The 21,171-nt window shown below is 47.1% G+C and overlaps 1 protein-coding gene across 1 annotated transcript; it reads right to left on the bottom strand.

Annotated features, from left to right (window-relative positions):
* Positions 1–13,098: 13,098 nt before the first annotated feature.
* LOC129340144 (noggin-2-like) lies at positions 13,099–16,262 on the bottom strand. Its single transcript, XM_054994749.1, has one exon. The coding sequence runs from the start codon at positions 14,865–14,867 to the stop codon at positions 14,220–14,222; it is 648 nt and encodes a 215-aa protein (XP_054850724.1). The 5' UTR covers positions 14,868–16,262; the 3' UTR covers positions 13,099–14,219.
* Positions 16,263–21,171: the final 4,909 nt, after the last annotated feature.

Below are 21,171 nucleotides of genomic sequence, written 5' to 3'. Positions count from 1 at the left end.
TGTCATTACTGTATTGATTATATGAATGTTTACAATTGAAGTGGTCGTCATTAGGTGGTCTTGAATTCCTTTGTTTACTACAGATTTCATGGCTTCTTCACTGGAATGCGTAACATGCAAACTGGGGCTGAAATAAGTGCTTCACTGCAACTTAGAAGTTAGCCACTAGATGGAAGATTTCTCGCAGAGTTGGGAAGCCCTGCATCATGCTGCTCTAAGGGAGGCCGTTCGTAACAGCATCCAGAAAACAAACCCATACCACTCGGTTTTCATGCACTCTCTGCAAAGCAAGACAGAGACCCACATGCTAGCCTGGTAGTCCATTATGAGTTAATTGGAGAAATATATTTAAGTCTTTTTCATTTTACCTAAAATCAGGGAGGTCTGGTTTGAACCTAAAATGGCACATCACAAAATAATGTTTCACAATTTTCTTTAGCGTGTTTCAGATTATTTAGGTTTCCCCACCACCACCACCCCCTTTATAACATGTTCTGGGATTCCCCTGTGTCAGCATCAACCATCAGGACAGAAGGATCTCAATATCCTTGCTAAGCAGATGTGTGAACACTTGAAACTGCCTTACCCTCCGCATGTCTCAGGGCCAAGCTACAAGTGACGAATTACACTTGAAGGGCAAGTGAACAGACTCACGTGTATTCCTCCCTGTTCACTTGCGCTCCACTTGCACTCCACTCCATCACGTAGTGATCCACTCATAGTGATCAAGTGGAGTGCAAGTGGAGTAGAGATCCACTACGGAGTGATCCACATGTGTGTAATTCATCACTTGTAGCTTGGCCCTCAAAAAGGAATTAAACACATCCCACTTTTCCAAGCAAACAAGTAGGTTGTTATTGATTCTGAGAGGGAAGGGGGATCCACTTTTAGCACAGATCTAAGAGCAGGGTTTTGTATTCTTCTGCAGATACTCTGCAGAAAGCAACCCACAGCAGGAATGGAAGAGACAGAAAACCTACAAATCTAGCACAAAATTAGGCAAGTACTGAAAGACAGCAATGGAAAGACAGCGATTGGCTGTCCAGCAAGCCACCTGATGGTGTGCTATGACTGCCTGAAGCTGCCTGAAGCTGAGTCAAATCATTAGTCTCTTTCTCTGCATGCTGTCTGTCCCCACAGACAACTGCTCTCCAGCACTTAAGGAAGAAATCTTCCCCGGTCCTGCATCCTGAGATCTTTCCATGGAGATAATATTAGGCTAGGACTGGGAAACATGCAGGTTTGAATAATTTCTTGAGGGCCTATCTACAAGTTTGTTTTCACTGGGGCCACGCAATCAAAAGCGTTTGCAACTTTTATGCTAGGGATTTAATCCCAATCATGCGTGGGCCTGATTCGGATCAGGACCACAGTATGCAGGGAGAGGGGGCTTCAGCCCCTATCCCCCCGGTGACATTTTCTCAACCTAAAAAGGCCATTAAAGTGGTATTTCCCTGGTTGGAGTTCCATATTCACGGACGGGGTAAAATGGGGTTTTTCCAATGGAGCAATCAGCCCCCTCTGGAGTTATTTCAAGTCAGGAAAAAGGCACAGGGCAAAACTCACAATACACATTTGATTGTGCAGACGTAGGGAAGACATAACATGTAGTTAGGCTCTTCGCAATGAAGCTTAGGGGGTGGTCGTGGAGAAATCACTGTCCATTTTCACATTGCTTACCAGCCATGGAACACCGCGCCAAGCTCCCGGAACGACAGCGTCTTCCTGGTGCGATTTCGTGTGAGAACTCGTGCGAAATCATGCCAAGAAGACGCTGTCATTCCGGGAGCTTGGCACAATGTTCCGTGGCCAATAAGCAGTGTGAAAATGGCCACTTACTCAGTTCAGTTACGCACGAAATGATGACTTAATTAAATGACGATTACTTTGATTGTCTGAGCGCAGACCGTTCTACCAGCTATGTTTAGTTGCAGTCTGTGAAATCAGAATATGAAGCCATGGCTTGAAGATGGTTCAGATGCCACTGTTGGTCACTCATAACTATGGCTAGGCCTGATAAATTAACACAGAGATGCTGGATTAATTCTGGCTTGTTCCTCAGCAACGAAGGCCACACTATCAGCCAAGTTTCTTTGGAGGAAGGGTGTGTGTGTGGACAGATGATGATGTTGACGTAACCAGTATTAGTCAAGTTATACCATGTTTTTAATCACAGTCTGCCAGCCTAATTACAGCAAAAAAAAGAACAAACTAACAGGTAAAGACCTCCAGTAAACAAGCACAAAATATTATGTTTCTAAAAGAAAAATTGTATAGAGCCTATGGCTGTCTAACTGCAGTATCATGAATTAGAGATGGGCACGAACCGGAAAAAAACCAAACTGTGTGGTTCATGGTTCGTCGCATTTCACAAACCATGAACTTTCACAAACCTGCCCCAGTTCACGAATCAGTTCATTTGATTCGTGAAAACGTCACATCTAGGACAGCAAATCATCAGGCACTTCCAGGTCAGCAGAAGGTCTGCAGGAAGTCCATCCCCTGTTGCCAAGGAAACTGATTGATTGGCGCCAGGCTGTCTGCAGTGACAAACCAAAAAATGAACCAAACGAACCCGCCTAAAGTTTGTGGCGGTTCGTCAGAAATGGGCTCTGATGAACTGCTGGTTCGCAAACCACGAACCGGCCTGGTTCGTCATGAACTTTGGTTTGTATTTTGGTTCATGCCCATCTCTATTGTGAATTAACCATAGTTAAAATAAACCACGGTTTTGCATTATCTGAACAGAGCATCCACATCATCAAGGGTTGCTGCAAGGGTGTAATGGGAGAGCAGAGAGGGCAGATCCGGCATGGGCTGTCTGAGAGCAAAGCTACAAGTGACGCCTTACAGAGGTTGGACACTTGTCAGCTTCCCTCAAGTTTTGATGGGAAATGTAGGCATCCTGGTTTTACAGCTTGGCTCTCCATTACAGCTGCAAGACCAGGATGTCTACATTTCCCATCAAAACTTGAGGGAAGCTGACAAGTGTCCAACCTGTGTCAGGCGTCACTTGTAGCTTGGCTCTGAATCACAGAGTGAGAAGAAACTGAGAAGCTGTCCAACACAACCCACAGATACCAGAAGGAGCTTCCACATTTCCAAGCAAGGCTTCAAAGAAAAGAATGCACAAGACCAGCGAAGTCATCATCCTCATCAACAGAAGCTTCTCCATCCCTGTTGCCAAGCCGAGTGTCTAATGTATATTTTTGTATCTGTGAATTATTAGCATCAGAAACAAGAAGGCTAATTAAGAGCAGTTATTTTTAAGTTGGAGGGCTTTTATCTATTTATAATGAAAACTCTTCTTAAATAAGAACATTTTAAGTACATTGACATTTCTATTACCCCCTAACTGCCTTTAAGCTCCTGCCATGCTTACAGCTATAGCAGTGAAACAGGGGCCAAATCCACACGCACTCACCATCCGCTTATCCTGCACAGTCATGGCAGCTGGGTTCATTCCGCTACCATGCTGTGCATCATCACATTCACCCTCCCAGTGTATCTTCGTGGCACAATCAGTTCTCCACACGCCACTAAAGCTTTATAGTGGGCGGTTCCCTCCTCTGCTCTCAGCATTGACGGCGCAAGTCACTTCCCTTTTAAAAAAAAAAAAAAGTTAATTTTGTGCTATACCGATATTCGGAAACAAAAAGGAAGTGTAGATTCGGCCAGGGATTCCCCTCCCCCATGCATCACACCAAAGAGGGTGGTAGTGATTTTGAAAACCCCTCCCATGCCAAGAGGAATCTCAGGTGGGTATAGCTGGGTACCATATCACTAGGCCATGAACAGCAACCAGCTACCACTGATTTTTTTTAAAAAAAAAACTGGACTTTTTCCTGTTCTCAAACAAGCTCTCATTTGTTAAATGGAACCAGACATGTTGAATTTTTTAAAAGCCTGCTGTTGTTTTTAATTCTCAAGCGAGGCAAATCAGTGTTCCAGGTGGTACGGTGTACCTGCTAGCCCCAATCTGGCTATGGCCCAGACAAGAAAGGGCCGTTTTCCTTGCTTGTTCTCCCCAGGATCAACCTATGTAATCTAAGTTGTTGCAAACAGTCGCACGGAGGAGAATATATCTTTGAGAGCGTAAGTGAGCCAAGCTACATGCGGCAGGAGAAAGGAAAAAAGAAGAGGCCCAAACAAAGAGGGAAAAAGCTGACCAAAGAAGGCTCGCCTTATATTCAAAAGCAGAGCTCCCTTTCAGTACCAAAGGCCATCTTTGGGTTTATTAATGTTTGGCAGGATGAAATTAAAGCAACACAAGACAACACAGTTCTGAAACACCGAAAGGTCTATGAAAGTAGCAGAGCTAACTTCCTTAGGGCAACAGGCCACGGATCTAAATCCCAGGGTACAAAGTTTGGATCAGGGTGGTGAGATTTAAACCAAGATGGGGGAGATAGATCAAGGTTTCTAAGGATGCTTGGCAAATTTCTCTCTGATTAGAAAAAAAAAGTCATGTTTTTTGTGGAATATGTCATTAGCTACAAGCAGGGCTTTTTTTCAGCAGGAACGCGGTGGAACGGAGTTCCGGAACCTCTTGAAAATGGTCACATGGCTGGTGGCCCCGCCCCCTGATCTCCAGACAGAGGGGAGTTTAGATTGCCCCGAGGGCAATCTAAACTCCCCTCTGTCTGGAGATCAGGGGGCGGGGCCACCAGCCATGTGACCATTTTCTCCGAGGGCAACCCACTGAGTTCCACCACCTCTTTTCCCAGAAAAAAAAGCCCCGGCTACAAGAAATTGTGGACTAGAATTTTTGGAAAGGATTTCTGGATTTTCTATTGGGTGGGGAATACTTTGGGTCTGGCGTGCCAGGATCAAGACCATACACAGAGGTTGCACATACAACTTCTTTGTCATTAGAGGAGTCGATCTCAAGATTTTACTTGACTAGTAAATAACTTACTGGTTTTTTTTTAAAGTCAGCTGCAAGAATCAGAGAGCGTTTATTCTTTTGCTAGAGTTTAAAGTGCCCAACCTGTCCAACAGGCAGGAATCTACCCAACAGTGGTCTAAAAAGTGGGCATCTGTGTTGGGTCAATGGGGTATGCATGAAACGTACCCCAAGCCAACCATCAAGGAAATTGAATCTCTGAGTATGTGCAGAGTGTACTTACTACTGGTCAGCCATAAAAATGCTCAGAGAGTATGGCACTGAGGTCGTAGGACGTGAAGTTCCTATATCTATCTGGAAGCAAATTTTAGAACTGAACTGCAACTAAAAACAACAGCACTGGAAGTCACATTGTGTAGGGGGGAATATGTTTTGACCAGGGAGCTTTTGTTCTAGCCGGAATTCATTAAGACCACCTGAACCATTGCACGCACACATTATCATTTAGCAGGTACTCCAATAACACTCCGAATAAATGTTTGCTCTGATGAACGACGCAGACAAACAACTTCTTAATCAGTGAAATCCTAAGAGAAGTTAACCCAGTTTAAGCCCATTGAAATCGGTGGGCTTAGACTGGATTAACTCTGTTTAGGATTTCACTGTGAATGAGATTGCCTTTATAATAGAGGGCTTCTGCAGGCAAACTCAATGCCTCCTTGATGTTCTAAGTATTCTGCTCCTTCCTCAGGGTACAAGTATGAAAGGGGAAAGGGCCGTAATTTCACTTGGACTTAGAGCAGAACCACAAGTGACAAAAGGCACAGATTGGACACTTGTCTGCTTCCCTCAAGTTTTGATGGGAAATGTAGGCGTCCTGGTCTCGCAGCTTCACTCTCTGACTGCTGTTCAATGGACTTTCAACTGTCACTTGTCCAACATTCTGCCAAGCTGCCTACATTTCCCGCCAAAACTTGAGGGAAGCAGACAAGTGTCCAATCTGTGCCTTTTGTCACTTGTAGTTCTGCTCTCAGTGGTCCAAGAAGCTTGGCAGAGACGGGAAGATCTTTGCCATAATGTTTCTGAAATTAAGTAGATGTTTTCTTTCATAAGATTGCGCATGTGCGATGGGTTCCTGCAAGCAGAGGGGATGTGTTTGAAATGATATCCGGGCCCTGTGTCCTGACCATTGGACCAGGACTGGGTCTCAGAACTTGTTTTCAGAGCCTGGAAATTTGTGAAGCCGTACTAAGAAGGAAAGAGCTTGCCCCATGTCAAAGGCAGGTCTACCGTCCTCACCTGACCCCCTGCTTCCCTATTGCTCTCTAGAACCCACCTACCAATGGCCATCTGTTTCCAAATCACTGTCAGATTGCAGAGGCAGCTTGGATTGGTGGTTTTCTTTTGCAAAGAGCTCCTTATCCATCTTCTGATGATGGGAGAGAGAAAAAATAGAACCCTGGCTTCAGGCCCCTTTAAGAAGAAGGCTTTTAAAAAACCAGAGAGGCTGGTTTAAGGTAACATTGCTCATAGTATCTGATTCCTCCATCCATACTGAAAACCATTTTTAAAAAAGATGAGGGGGGGATTTCAGTCTTGCGGCTGCTGTTCTCTTTAAGGCACTCCCGTCCCCAGCAGGCTCTGTGTAAGTTAGAAGGGGTTAAGCTGCTGATCCTCTAGCTAACCGCCTCGTCCTGTTCTGTCGGCTAAGTGGCGCCGCTGATAGTGAGGGGGCTTCCAAAACCCCCTGAGACTTCGCCATGCGAGCCAGCCAGAAAACCAGGGCTCCCACCCCAAATGCTTTGTTGTTGTTGTCGCTGCTGTACAAAACACACTTTGAAATCACAGCATATATTCATCAAGATTCCTTTCATCCTAAAACAGGGTTGTGTGCTAAAAAACAGCCGTAATGGAAGCAGGCAGCAGCAGGCGGGTGGGAGAATGAGAGAGGGAAAAGGGCAGAAAGAAGCAAGCGGCTGCCAGAATCTGCAATAGCCTGGGCCTAAGGCAGTGGAATTGGAGTGGGGTGGAGGGGTGCTTGTCCAGTATGTGGCACTGAAATCAGGGAGGCATACTTATGATAAATGTGCCTGGGAAAGAGAAAGGAGATAGCACAGGAGGCATCTCACAGCAAAAGGAAGAGCTGGGAACCTGAGAGTAAGCTGTTGAGTGTGAACGTAGTTCTTCCCCCGTTTCTCTAGCTAGCCAAAAAGGTTTTGCAGGTTTTTACGGCATTGCAAAACTTGTTTACCAGAGGCTGACCGACTCCCAGCAATATGAATGCTTGGAGAGGAGGGACTATTCCCTGTGAGCAGGCACAGTCTTCTGGTTGGGAGTAAAAACATCTTCATAATCCAGAATGTCCACAATGCTGAATTTGAGGCCGCAGTCAGCTAAAAGATGCTGCTGTCAGTTACAATTCAATTCAAGGAGGTTATCACATACAAAACTCTTCATGACCTTAGCCTGGCATATCTAGGGGGCCGCCTCTCTCCCCACGCTCTACCATGGCAGTTTTGCTCAACTGAACAGGGCCTTCTGCAGGTGCTATGGGCAAAATCAACAGCTGCCCCTACATGGGCATTCTCTGTGATGGCCCCCACGGATTAAATGACTTACCCAAAAGCTCCCACTTTCCTGGTTTTCCAAAAACAATGAAAAACCGAATTACAAGAGGGCTTTTTACTCGGATAGGAGGACTGTACTGTAAGGAAGTGGTTGCAGAGGGGTGCATCAGTAAAGAGACAGGGACCACAGACTTTACAACTACGTGCTACTGTGTGCTGTCTGTTGCTTTGGGCATGGTCCTACTGGGTAGTTCTATGTTGTTTAATGTGTCTGTTTGAGAATTGCTTATGCTCTGTTTCAACAGCTCTTCGACTCCGTATTGGATTTCTGCTGGTTTTAAATCCGCAAGTTTGCATTTATAGACCCTATTAAATTGCTTATTGAAATTTCCTTGGAATAGTCTGTACTATCTCACACTGTGTAATCTGTCTTGCGTCTCAGCGAGAAAGGTGGACTATATGTAAAATGAAATAAATAAGGAAATAAATGTGTAGACACAGAATAACTGTGCAACCCTATGCTGAGTTACTCCCAAACTGGTTAATGATGCCTCTCTCCAAGCCTGGAATCTGGGTCCTTTGTCACATATGTTAAATACCTGGGCATTCACCTCTAAAGCATACTAGATGCTGGGGACAATACAGCGTGGAGGATATTTGCCCTTCCCTGTCACAAGATAAAATTAAGCAATGGTTCTTCCCTTTTTACTAAGGTGCTGGGAACCTAATGCTGGAGGTCTTGAATATTACTCAAGATCTTTAGCTGATGATCTGCTCTGGGTGTGCCCCACTGTCAGTTGTGGCATGGATTACCTCCAGGGACAAGCTCTTACCTGGGCTGACTCCCACCTGAGAAATTCCATTCTTGGATATATTCATCAAGCGCCTATCTTTCAGGGACCATGCAAACAATAACCACGTTTTATCCTCATGTTGAGTGGCATTTGATTGACAGGATCTTTCTGTTTTATCTGCTCTTCGCTGTTGGAAGAGTTGTGAGAGTGTTATCATGATATTGTTCTAAATGGTTGAGAGTCGGGGTGGAGATCACTTGGGTGCAAAGATGGGATAGAAAACATGACGATGCAGCTAAAAACAAGAAAAATCAAGAATTAATTTCTAGCCAGGGGATGTGTGTGTTTGTGTGTGCGTAACACTGGAATAGGACAATTCCCGCAGTTTTTAACTATCCTCTAGTGATGCAGTCACTCTTTTTTTTCCAAAGTAGCAAGAAAAACATTGACAGATATTTAAAATGAGACATGGGTGACCACATTTTTAAAAATCAAGTCCAGCCAATGATTTTATTTTGTAGCCATGCAGACATGAAAGCATCCAAAGGAGAGCAGAGAAATGAGAAACAGGGTTAACTCTCATTGTACATTATTACTTTGCCCTGTTTCAAAGGAGCTCAGAGAAATGTGCAAGATTCTCATCTCCCTTTGTGCTCACAGCAACCCTGTAAGGATGGTTAGGCTGTGAGTGACTGGTACAAAGTCACCCAATGTGCTTTTTGGCAGAGTAGAGTTTTGGCCCCAAGTTCCAAGTCCGACACTAACAGCTATACTACTCTGGCTTTAACTCATCAATCTTTCCTCTTGGAGATTTCAGGGAGCTGGGAGCCCTTTAACAATTGCCATCCTAATCACTTTCCAGTCTTGCACAAAGAATATAATTCTTATTTCGTTATCCTTTAAAACGTTTGTCTTGGGGAAAACATGCACGGAGTCAGCTCTCAGTAGAACAGCATGCAGAGTTTTTGAGTCTTCCCCTCCTCAAAATTAGTGTGTGCTGGGGGGGAAAAAAAGAATATGTCTCTACCATCCCCCACAAATAAATTTAGCCATCAATTCTAGCCAAGGTTTATTTCCCAGGTTAGCACAATGCAAGGGTCTCTGCTTGCCCCTGAAACCCAGCAGAACAAAACGCACTAAGATGTTAAGGGGCCATCTGTAACCAAATCCCACCACACCAGATACTGCTGGGATTAGGTCAGAAATATTTTCCCAGAATACCCTCCCTGGCCAACCCCCCCTACAGATGTTCAGCGTCCGTACCACAGATGTTGTTCCTCTTGCAAGACAAGCCTCCCTGTTCTTTTCCAAAACACCCCTGGTGTTCTCCCCCCTCCCCAACTCCAATCTTTCCCAAGGCCACTGGGTATCCAAAACTTCATGCCTGAGAGCAAGTACATATTCAAATATTAATAAGCAGATTGGAAGGGTTAAAAAATAGAAATGCGGAAACATGCATAGACACCCCTCTCCATCTTTAGATTAATTCTTCCTAGCCTCATTTTTTTCATGTAGATTTTATAGAATTTTTTGACTTGGTAAATTAATGTTAATTACGCAAAGGCTCCTGCCATCATGCATCAAAAGAGCAATCAATATGTTTGCAGGGGAGAGTTAAGGCTCAGACCTCAAGCAGAATCTTTGCACTGCCGTGAACTGGATCAGTTCCCCAGCCATCCATGGAAACAGGCAGTTTGGTGGCCGTTTCCCTGACTCCAGCTAAGTAGAGTCTTTATGGGGTTTAACCATTGCTGATACATCTGTGCTATCAGCAGGGCTTTTTTTCAGCAGGAACGTGGTGGAACGGAGTTCCGGAACCTCTTGAAAATGGTCACATGGCTGATGGCCCCGCCCCCTGATCTCCAGACAGAGGGGAGTTTAGATTGCCCTCCACGCCGCTCAGCGGTGCGGAGGGCAATCTAAACTCCCCTCTGTCTGGAGATCAGGGGGCAGGGCCACCAGCCATGTGACCATTTTCTCCAAGGGCAACCCTCTAAGTTCCACCACCTCTTTTCCCAGAAAAAAAGCCCAGGCTATCAGGTGTGCTGTTGGCTGAGAAGATATAGGAGTGCTGGGAATGAGAACTGTTCTTGGAGACTTAACAGATGGTATCAAACATCAGGTGTGCTAGAAGAAAGGTATCTGGGGCTGGGTTCTCATAGGGGTCTGTTCCAACGGCCCGGTTCCATTGACCTTCTCAGTGAAAAAGTAGTTTCTTGAATTGTTTTGGAAGACCATTGCCAGGTTCACCACAAATAAATTATGTCCTCCCCTCCTCCAATACAGAAGAGAACAATTTCTGCTCTGCGAGACTTTAGCTCCCTATGGTTTGCACTGTATGGGGCAGAGTTTATTAAGGGAGAAGGGGTAAAATGATGAATGGGAAACAACAAAAGGAAAAACTGGGGGAGTGTCATGCTATGTTTCTTCTCAGATCGTGGATGGCCACATCACGGAAGAAGCAACAGGGCTGTCGCTTTCTCAACTGGCAGAAAAATTCTTGGACAGAGCTTTCCTTCAAAGCACATTTTTTAAAAATACAAACACTACACTAGATATTACTCCTAAATAGCCTGTAACAAAACCTGCCCACTTTCTTTAGCAGCCCTGCTCTTGTGCCTTTAACTGACAGACAGAAAGAGAACTGGTAAAATTGTTGCCATCACTTCTCTCAATGCCAGCAAAAGCTTGCCCTGTTGAATGTCTATGTGTTGGGCTGCTGTTCAAGCTCTGAAGCAAGGCTACTGGATGTATGCACAACAAACATGGACACGCACACACACACACACATTTAAACAGGCAACAGCCCGAGTAAAAGCATGAGTGTTGTTCACCTTTGCCCAAATGTAGCCGCAAAAGAGACTTCTTTGTGGGTATAAAAGAATAGCAAGATTCTTTCATGCTTCCCTTTCCCTCACTGACCATTCTTTCTTTGGTGCCCTTGTTTGCCACATCTTCCTTCTGACCCAGGCCCTCATGCTTTCAGTACCCATCACACATTTTAACAGACGGAGGTTTGGAGAAGCATCTTCAGACGTCTATCCACAACTACTAATGTTGAAGCAAAGAAAGGTGCTGAGTATCTGCTGGACAGAGGACAGGCAGCCACACTTGCAGGACTCTGGATCTGGGAGGCATGGGTTCAGATTGGGGCACTGAAGGCAATTTTGCAAGATTGTGGGAAAGGGCGGGTAAGAACTGCGCAGCATTTTCCAGGCTACGGTTTTAACAAACGTTGTCAGCAAGCAGAAGTGGTCATTCCAATCTTCGGAGTTAACATGCAATGAAGAATTATCTACCACTCCAGGCAAAACAAGACCTGGAAACTTTGGCCATGAACACACCGGCCATGATTCAAAGGGAGCCGCTGCATCTAATCCTCTGGCATTTATGCAGCAGTCGGTCCCTGACAAATTCGGTGAATTTGAAGAGTACGATTATTTGGGAGTAAGCTGCACTGTACTTAATGGGACTTGTTTTGAAATAAGCAGCACGCATTGGATTAGTTTTTCAGTTGCACTTAATTCCCACCATAATTTAGGGGACCCACAAACACCGGTCTGCTGAAGCACTCCAGCACGGTGGCAAAGGATTCCAGGTCATGGTTCAGTCGAGGGTGTATCTTCCAATTCCTGTGGGGCACAGGCTGAGCTCATTGTGGCTCATTTTTGTCCCATAGGAACTCAGAGCCAAGCTACAAGTGATGAATTACACTTGAACGGCAAGTGAACAGACTCGCGTGTATTCCTCCCTGTTCACTTGCCCTCCACGTAGTGATCAAGTGGAGGGCAAGTGAACAGGGAGGAATACACATGAGTCTGTTCACTTGCTGTTCAAGTATAATTCATCACTTGTAGCTTGGCTCTCAGACTGGGACCCTAGGACACTCTCAGCGCTCACCTTCAGATTTGATACATGTAGTTTCTGTTACAAGTATGGGTAAACCTCTGATAAGTTTGTGAGGAACCTCAAGGTTTCCAGGAACAGAGTTTGAAAACCCTTGCCACAGCTAAACAACAGTGACTATTTTGGTCAATGTCATCAACCCTCAAACGGCTGAGACAGTAAATAATGATAAAACACTGCAAATTTATACCTCTGTGTGTGTGTGTGTGTGTGTGTGTGTGTGTGTGTGTGTGTGTGTGTTAAGTGCTGTACAACACCACCTGATCTTCCTCAGAATCCATAAATGACTAGCAAGGGTACCAATGTTCTGTTCTATCTATTCTGAATTTTGCTTTTATCTTTTCCTGGGAAATCCGTCCTCCAAATGAGACAGGCTCTAAGAAGGTACAACCAGGAGGAATAAAAACTCATAATGATTTTCAGAAGTTTGCTCATTTCCACAAACATTGGCACGTATCCCACCACTCTGCTCAGCAAAGGAGCTTTGAACTGTTGAGTGGAGTGGTTAGACACATGCCACTGTCGATAATTTTATTCTTCTGGAACATGAGTTATCTTTCTCTACAAACATCACCCCACTTTCCACAGATACAGAAAAGGATCCATCTTCTTTTCCTCCTATGCTTCTTTCAGGTGTGTGTGTGTGGGGGGGAGAGAATTCCTTCCTTCCAATAACCCTGTAAGGCAAGTTGAGAAAGAGGGGCTGGCCCGAGGTGACCCACTGAACTTTTATAGCTGAGCAGGGGATTTGAACCTGGCTCTCTCTGGCACAGTACTCTAGTCCCTAGATTACAACGGATCTCAAGATGATAACTGAGCCCCCAGCCCTTATCAGAGGTCTTAAACAGACACACAACTTGGTTAACATCAATAAACTTCATAGCATTTTCAGCACCAAGTGGTCACATCTAGCACTAGATTTATATAAGAAGAATTTACATATGCCTCTCCCCTAGGTCTGTAGCACATCAGAAAAGTATTTCTTCAAAGATAGAGTTTATTGCTAAAAATGTTTTGATCAGTCATGGTTGATATGTACACTGATATGTTGCGAAAGGAATATTCAAGTAAACATTTTCAATATTTTCTGGCATAATCTCTAGCTTTTTTCTTCTATACACAAACATCAAAAATAAATAAAACTGTACACAAGAAATGTCTTTTAACATCTCTACATTACTATATGTATTCCAAAACAAAAAACTCCGTCACTCTTTCATAAGTTCCTACTTTTAAAAAAAATCTCCTTAATCCATATACAATTAAAAAAAACCCTAGAGACTTTGAAAATTAGTCTGAAGATCACTGACAAATAAAAACAACAAAAAACAGGAAATAGAAATAAAACATCTTTAAAGCACTCAGGCTAAGCTGGGCAACAACCATCGCTATAGGAAAAAAAAAATCTCCCTTCCCAGTTGCTGAAAAAAAGTGTCCAGTTCCTAAAGGGTTGGGTTCGAAATGTGGTCCTGCATCATTGAATTAGTAAATAATAATAATAATAATAACAATTAAAATAAAAAACAGCTGAAATTTTCCCCTTTTAAAATCTCTATATTTACAAAGATGGTAATTTTTTTTTGTTAGAATGCTATATATGTATAAAAATAAACATCTCGGTAGTGCTTAGCTTTTTCTCTGGCCTGCACTGCAGTTCCTTTTTGGGTTTTGTTTTTCCCATTTCAAATAAAATAAAATAATTATTTTTTAAAAAAAATAACAGTGCAAGGGGCTGCTGGGGGAAAAAACAGGAGACAGAGAAATTAACAAGCCACGTCTCTTTTGAAGGTGTGTCATTGTTTTGGGGTGTAGGGAGTGCAAGTTGTGTCACAGGACCACCCAGTTCTTGACCAGCTGATCCAATCCCTCCTTGGGGTGGCAAGATGATTGGCACCTGCCATATGCGGGACCGACACTGGCTGGATCCTCAGCCTCATCAAAGGGGCCCCATGTGCGGTTTGAAGAACAGGGCCTGTTCCACCCCATTCTAAGGCACTGAATGGTTTCCAGTAGAAGACACCCCCAGGAGCTGAGCCGCACACAACAGACACGACACACGCACAGAGCAGGGAGCTCTCTGGGATCCCGAGCACCCCAAAAGCGAGGCTAACAGGAACATTTGCACTCTGAAATAACAGGGTACTGCACGGGGATCCAGGTGCAATACTTTTGCCTTGACCACCCTTGGCAGTACCATCTCAAGAAGGTCTTGGTGACCGATTTGACCGGCTTACAGTACATGCCCTCCGGGAAGGAGCAAGACTTCTCCGCAAAACAGTTCCCTTCTTTGATGTAACGAGGCCAGAATCGGATGCCCAAGTCCTTCCAGGTGTATAGCACCGGGCAGTAGGTGTACGCCCACAGCCACTGCAGAAACTTCCGGCGTGCCTTCTTGCCCATCTTGAGTCTAGCCCCATAAGGCGTCTCGCCCAGCTCCAGCTTTTTCAACTCACTGGGCAACGGTCCTGGCACCTTGAACCTGTGCAGCGGGTCAGGGCTGGAGAGATTGACCTGGGCTGGGGCGACCACTGACATGAAAGCAGGGTCGAAATTGCTCCCCAGTTTCTTCCGCAAAGTCCGGTCATCCAGGTCTTGCTCCTTGGGGTCATACTCCGGGTCAGGATGCTCGATAATGTCCTTGATGGGCAGGTTATCACTAGGGGAGGGTCTGAGACGGAGGTAGGGCTGGCAGGAGCCGGGCTGGAACAGCACCGCCAAGGAAGAGCAGAGCAGGAGAGCTTGGGGGGCCCTCATGCTCTCCCTTGGCCCAGCTGAGCTCTGTCCACTGGCGCCGGCAGACGGTTCTCCCCCCGGAGAGCAGCCAGGCGCTGCGATTGACTCGCTTTGCCGATTGTTCCAAAGCTCCGCGTTAATACTCCGCAGTCTTACTTGCCAAGTCCAAGGGATTCATAAATAGGCTGAGACAAAGTCCAGCAAGGCCTCTTGCTTTAAATAGATCGCCAAGGGGTTATATGACAGACGCATGTGAGGTCCCCTTTGGCTCTCCCCTCCCTGCTAACTAGGCAAGCAGGGTGAAGAGCAAAGAGGGGGTGGCAGGGTGGGAAGGAATGGGGGGGGGAGCAGCCGGCCCCCTCCTGCCCAACAAACCTTCCCAAAGGGCAACCAAATTCTTTTTGCGCTGGGTAATTCTCCCCCACCCCTGGCGTCTCTCTCCCTCTCTCCCAAAAATTCACAGCGGACCACTCGCCATCCCCATGGTGACAGCTGGACTTAGACCCACGACAACTTGTCTAGACGGTATGACAGGGTTTGGCGTGAGATTGGAGCCCAAGAATAAAACCTTCTTTTATAGATGGGGGAACTGTGAAAAGCATTGGCTGGAGCTAAAGGGGGGTGGGGGCGGGGAGGGCTGAAGAGGAGAGAGTCCCAAGGAAGGGTTGGGGGTTTCTTGGCCGGGGGGAGCTTCCCGCTTTCTCCTGCGCTCCCCCCTTTCCAGCCACAGGGGGGGGGTTGGAAGGGCAGTCCGTTGCTTAAGGGGGGGGGGCTCTCTTCTGCCCCTTGCTTTCACTCAAACGCCACCGATTCCCCGAAAAACTGCAAAAAGGTCCCAAGCGAACTTTGCTTCATGTTGGAAGTCTCCTTGGAGGGTCTTTGGGAGGAGACGCAGGGGGGCTCTTCTCCCTGGACGAAGAACGAGGCAGTCCCGCCCGTCGGATTCAGCGGCCCCGAAGCCCTCTGCCCGCGATCATCCTCCAGGCACCCGGTTAAAATCCCAAACGGAAAAGGCACCCAAAAGAGAAAAAGCCACTCGCCGAAGGGCCGAAGTCAAAGCGCCGCGGAGGCCGCCGGCTGCGCCCGCTTCCCGGGCGGCGAGGACGGGGGGCTCCGAAGGAAGCCGGAGAGGAGCCCGGTGGCGGCCAGCCGCAGCCGCGATGCCTCTCCGCGAAGCCGGTCCGCGCTCTTGCCCACGAGGTAGGATCCCGGGCGGCGCGCTCGAGGGGCGCCCGCAAGCCGGCTCGGAGCGACGCCCCGCTCCCCTCTGCGCGGCCGGAGGCGGCGGCGGCCTTCCGTCTCCCGCGCACGCCCGGCCAGGCGGCGGCTCCAGTCTACCTGCGCGGCTGCTCGCCCCCCGGCTCCGGCTCCGGCTCCGGCTCGGCGCCCGCTTGCGCTCCCTCCGCCGCCGCTGCTGCTGCTGCTGCTGCTGCTGCTGCCGCCGCCTTCCTCCTCCTCCTCCTCCTCCTCCGCCGCGCCTGGCTTCGCTCGCGCGACTGCTCCGCTGGGCTCGCGCAGTCCCAAGTTAAATATCCCCCCTCGCCGGCGCCGAGTGTCACCGGCCCGGCCCACCCCTGTCACTTGCCCCACGCGGCCTGATTGACAGCTCCCGCGCTCGCCCCTCCCTCCCAGCCAGCCCCCGCGCGCCCAGCCCGCGCGCCCAGCCTGCGCCCGCTCGCCGGGTCCTAGCGCGCCCCTCTCCAGACGCCCCGGCGCTTCTTTGCTGGAGGACTTTTTGGCAGGCAGCCCTTGGGGTGTGCGTGTGCGTGTGTGTGTGTGTGGAGAACACACCGCCGCTTTCATTGCAGAAGCAGCAGGTTGACTCTCTCTTCTCGCTCCCAGCCAATGCTCGGGGTGAGGGAGTGGGTCCACACCCGTCTGTGGGGGACAGGGAGGTTGTTTGTGCATTCATGTTGGGTTTGCGGTTTCCATCCCTCCTCCTTAATTCATTCCGCTCCTCAGCCAAGGCTGAGAGAGAGAGAGAGAAAGAGAGTGCTCGCTCTCGGCCTAACCTACCTCACAGGGTGGTTGTGAGGTAGGGTTGCCAGCTCCAAGTTGGGAAATTCCTGGAGATCTGGGGGGTGAAACCTGGAGAAAGGGGTTTGGGGAGAGAAAGGACCTTGGCATGGCATAATTCCATAGAGTCCACCCCCTCCCCCCAAAGTAGCCATTTTCTCCAGGTGAACTGATCTCTGTGGCCTGGAGACCATTCCAGGAGATCTCCAGCCACTACCTGGAGGCTGGCAACCCTATTGTGAGGACAGAATGGTGGCAGGCAGAGCCACGTGCCACCCTGCTCTCCTGGGAGAAATAAAGACTCCGTTTCACCTCCTTGGAGGAATGGCGGGATAAATTGCACTGAAGACATAAATAAAGGAGTGTTTGTCAGGTGGCCATGCCCCCTCTGATCCCAGACGTATGCCTTGGGGCTGGTTGAAATGGCAGAATTAAAAGACACTCCGCAACACTCTTCGTGATTGCATGACCTAAGATGGGGCTCTGGCACTGAAAACTGCCATTATGGCTGAGGGCAACACGGCAATGGGCTGGCAGGCGTGGGGCCTTGGAAACAGCCAAAGTGGGGTAGTCTTGATGGAGAGGTGTGGATTCTTCTCTCTGGAAAAAAACAATTCTGCTTGCCATCTGGTGCTGGAGCAATTTTTTATGAAACATGCACGTAACTTCCAGCAAATACTTAACTTAAGGATTGGATTATGTGTATAACAGACCAGGAATCAAAATGTATACGTTGGGGCAGGGGTGGCGATGTTCTACTATACATTCCTTCCCTCCTCACCTTTGGCTGTCAGCTGCCATCCTAAACTGAGGTGCCAAGTTTTCATTCATCCAGAGAAACAGGATGTTGCCAACAAAAGCTCTGTACAGTGTTGTGTCGCTTCTGGAATTAGACCCTTCTAAATCCATTGAAGTCTGCATAGGATTGCACAGTAAGAGAATGAGCTTTGATTTGGAAATTCTGCTTCTAACGTTTCCTCAGCTGGGGGCAGGGGGGACCATTAGGTAGGCCTCATGTTAACCACTCTCTCATGTTAACCAGCTTTAACCCCCCTTCAATATGGGGGGAATAATATTCCTGGCCTACCTTGCAGGATTACTGTAAAACAACGGATATGAAATGCTTTGACCGTTGAAAGTGCTGCTATATAAATGCTAATTATTATTATGTGTAAGGGTGTTGCTTGGATGAAGAGTATGATACAGCTATATTGCTAAAGTTAGACTGGTCACTGCTTGGATAGCAAACTTTCTGGGAATTTTATGTAAGCCTCCTTAAACTGTATGTATGTAATAAATTTTTTGTTTCTATCTGTATTTGGGGTGAACTACTTCTTCCAAGCTTGATTATTCGACAAATATAGCCCTCCAAAATTCAGTAGGGCTTAGGCCCAGGTATGGTTACTCAGAAAAAAATCACACCACAATCAATGGGGCTTACTCCTCAGTAAGTGTGTGTAGGATTGCAGCCTTACTCCCTAGTCAGTGTATTCAGAATCACAGCCTGAAAGGGAAAAGTGTCTTTTAAAAATAAAACATCCTTAGCCCCACTTTTGTTCCCCTGTTCGTAGCTAAGTTTGCAGGTGAGCCGGAAGGCCAGCACAGAAACCAGCAAGCCCTATAACAGGTTAACAAGAAAGCGAGAAGTGGCAGGGATGAGAAATCCTGCACAAGCTGCAGGGCACCGCTGGGCGCTGCTGCAGGCACTTCTTTAGAAAAGCCAGGAGGGGAAAGATGCCTGCAGCGTCTGGACTCGCCTGTTTCACAGAGCCAGCTCAGCAATCTGGATCCTTGCAGGCTGCCCTTAGTAGGTGACTTCGTAAGGCACAATTAGTTAGAAAGGTGTGCGTGTGGGAGGGAGGGAGCCATCCGTAGCCCTCAGCTCCCTGCGTCCACTCCCGATCCCCCCAGGGCGTCAGAAGAAAGCCTAACAGGTATGAAACAGAGGTCTGAATCTGCCCTATACGAGTCAGAAACATCAGTCCATGTAACTGAGGATGGTTTTGAATTTCTCATCCCTGCCATTTTCTTTTTTTGCATGAATCAGTTCCATAGTATGCATCAGCGATGTACACTGCATGATATAAATGAGAATGAGTGGGCATTAAGCTGTCCTGAAGCATGGACTGATGTCCATGGACTGTTGGTATATAAATCAAATGTTATAACTTATTATTATTATTGAATGTTATTATACATACCATAAAAATGTTGTCCGCATTGCATAAAAACAACATGCACACACCGATACAAACAAGCCTGCAAAACCAACAGGGGAAACCAGAGAACTGAAACAGCTGACAAAGATATAAATGAATATCAAAATGAACTCCGGAACATTTCCTCGGCGCTGTTTATTCTGACTTGAGGTAGCTCTCCAGGGTCAGGCAGAGAAAGGTCTATCTCCTAAGGCCCCACTCTTCAAACAGCAGAGGGGAAAACCTACTTACACATATAGGGAGACGATTCTCTGTATAATTCAGGCCATGTGACCATTTTCTCCGAGGACAACCGAGTTCCACCACCTCTTTTCCCAGAAAAAAAGCCCTGATGATGATGATGATGATGATAGTAACTGCTCTTATATACCACTCCTGTAGACAGATTAGTGCCTCACTCAGAGCAGTGAACAAGTTAGTGTTATTATTATCCCCACAGTACAGCTGGGGAGCTGGGGCTGAGAGGAATGGCTTCCCCACGGCCACCGACTGAGCTCATGGCAGGAGCGGGATTCTACCTAATATCAGCATTACAGCTGATCTTGTAACAGGGTGGCACAAGTTTCTCAACTTCAGTTATATGTGATCCTAAGTAGGTTTACTTAGACCCAGGGTTCATTTCGAGGGGGAACGCGCAGGAATGCAGTTCTGCCAGGTCCCCAAAGAGGTCACATGTCAGGTGGCACCACCTACCTGACTCTTGGCCATTTTGGGCCCGTTTCATCCTGGATTGGGGCCGAAACGGCCTGGATCAGGCCTCTGACAGGTGGTGGATCACTTTCCTGCTCAGCAGCGGCCCAATCCTGACCATTTTGGGCTCCTGTTCGGCCATTTACAGCCCTCTTGCCATTTTGGGCCTAATTTCGGCCCTGAATGGCCAGGATTGGGTCCAAAACAGCCAGGATAGGTGATGTCAGGGGGTGTGGCATATGCAACTCAATTATGTCAATGACACATTTCCAGTGATGTCAAGGGGCATGGCATATGCTAATGAGTTATGCTAATGAGTTCCTCCAGCTTTTTCTACGAAATGATCCCTGCTTAGACCTATGGATTCTAATGGGGGTTATTCCCTTAAGAGTGGGTTCTAGTTTCTCATTCATTGTTTGATGACTATATGGCATCAGAATCGTGGGTTTGGGACAGGGTGAGTAGCAAATGCATGGACAAGAAATGATCACGTTCATTATATTTGATCTGTATGTAATGTTATGCTTGGTATGTATGTCATATTTCTCCCCTCCTTAAAGAAGATAGGTTTCCACACATTTCAGAAGAGGTTTTAAGTAGCTTGTGTGAGTTCAGTTTCAGTGGGTGAGGGTTTTCCTTGAAGTGGGCCCAATTTGTGCTCTTCTGTTCTTCAGACTATGATCTAGGCCCTAGAAGTGTACTTTCTGTACAACCTGGCCCCTTTCAAAGATGTCAGACATCTTCAAGTCAGGCTCCTGTGCAAGGTGTCCAGTGCGCCCCACACCCCCAGTAAACATGTCTCATGAACAGGGCTTTTTTTCAGCCGGAATGCGGTGGAACGGAGTTCCGGCACCTCTTGAAAATGGTCACATGGCTGGTGGCCCCGCCCCTTGATCTCCAGACAGAGGGGAGTTGAAATTGTGGAGGGCAATCTAAACTCCCCTCTGTCTGGAGATCAGGGGGCGGGGCCACCGGCCATGTGACCATTTTCGCCGAGGGTGCTTTAAACTTTAAAAAACTCCCCCCTTGTTCCAGCTGACCCAAAGTGACGTCATTGTGCGGTCCTGAGTTCCACCACTGAGTTCCACCACCTCTTTTCCCAGAAAAAAAAGCTCTGCTCATGATGAACATATACAAGTTCTTCAAGAAGGGCGCACAGCTTGACTCTTCCATCTTTCCTTCAGCCCTGTCTCTATTGGCAAGGTTAAAAGGCGAGTAAGAGGTCTGTGCACAACCATTCCTGCCTTCGGTGATTGAGAATAGGGATGTGTGGGGTTAACGCACATAGTTTTCCCCATCAAAAGAACATTACATTAGCACAAAGGGGAATATTCCATATATGACCATTATAAGGCTGGAAAATAAGATTTGTTAAAGCTCACTTTAGGGGGGGGGGAAAC

Source organism: Eublepharis macularius, chromosome 12 (assembly GCF_028583425.1).
Source record: "Eublepharis macularius isolate TG4126 chromosome 12, MPM_Emac_v1.0, whole genome shotgun sequence".
Taxonomy (NCBI): domain Eukaryota; kingdom Metazoa; phylum Chordata; class Lepidosauria; order Squamata; family Eublepharidae; genus Eublepharis; species Eublepharis macularius.
Note: the sequence above shows the minus strand (reverse complement) of the source record. Positions and strands in the feature narration are given on the sequence as shown.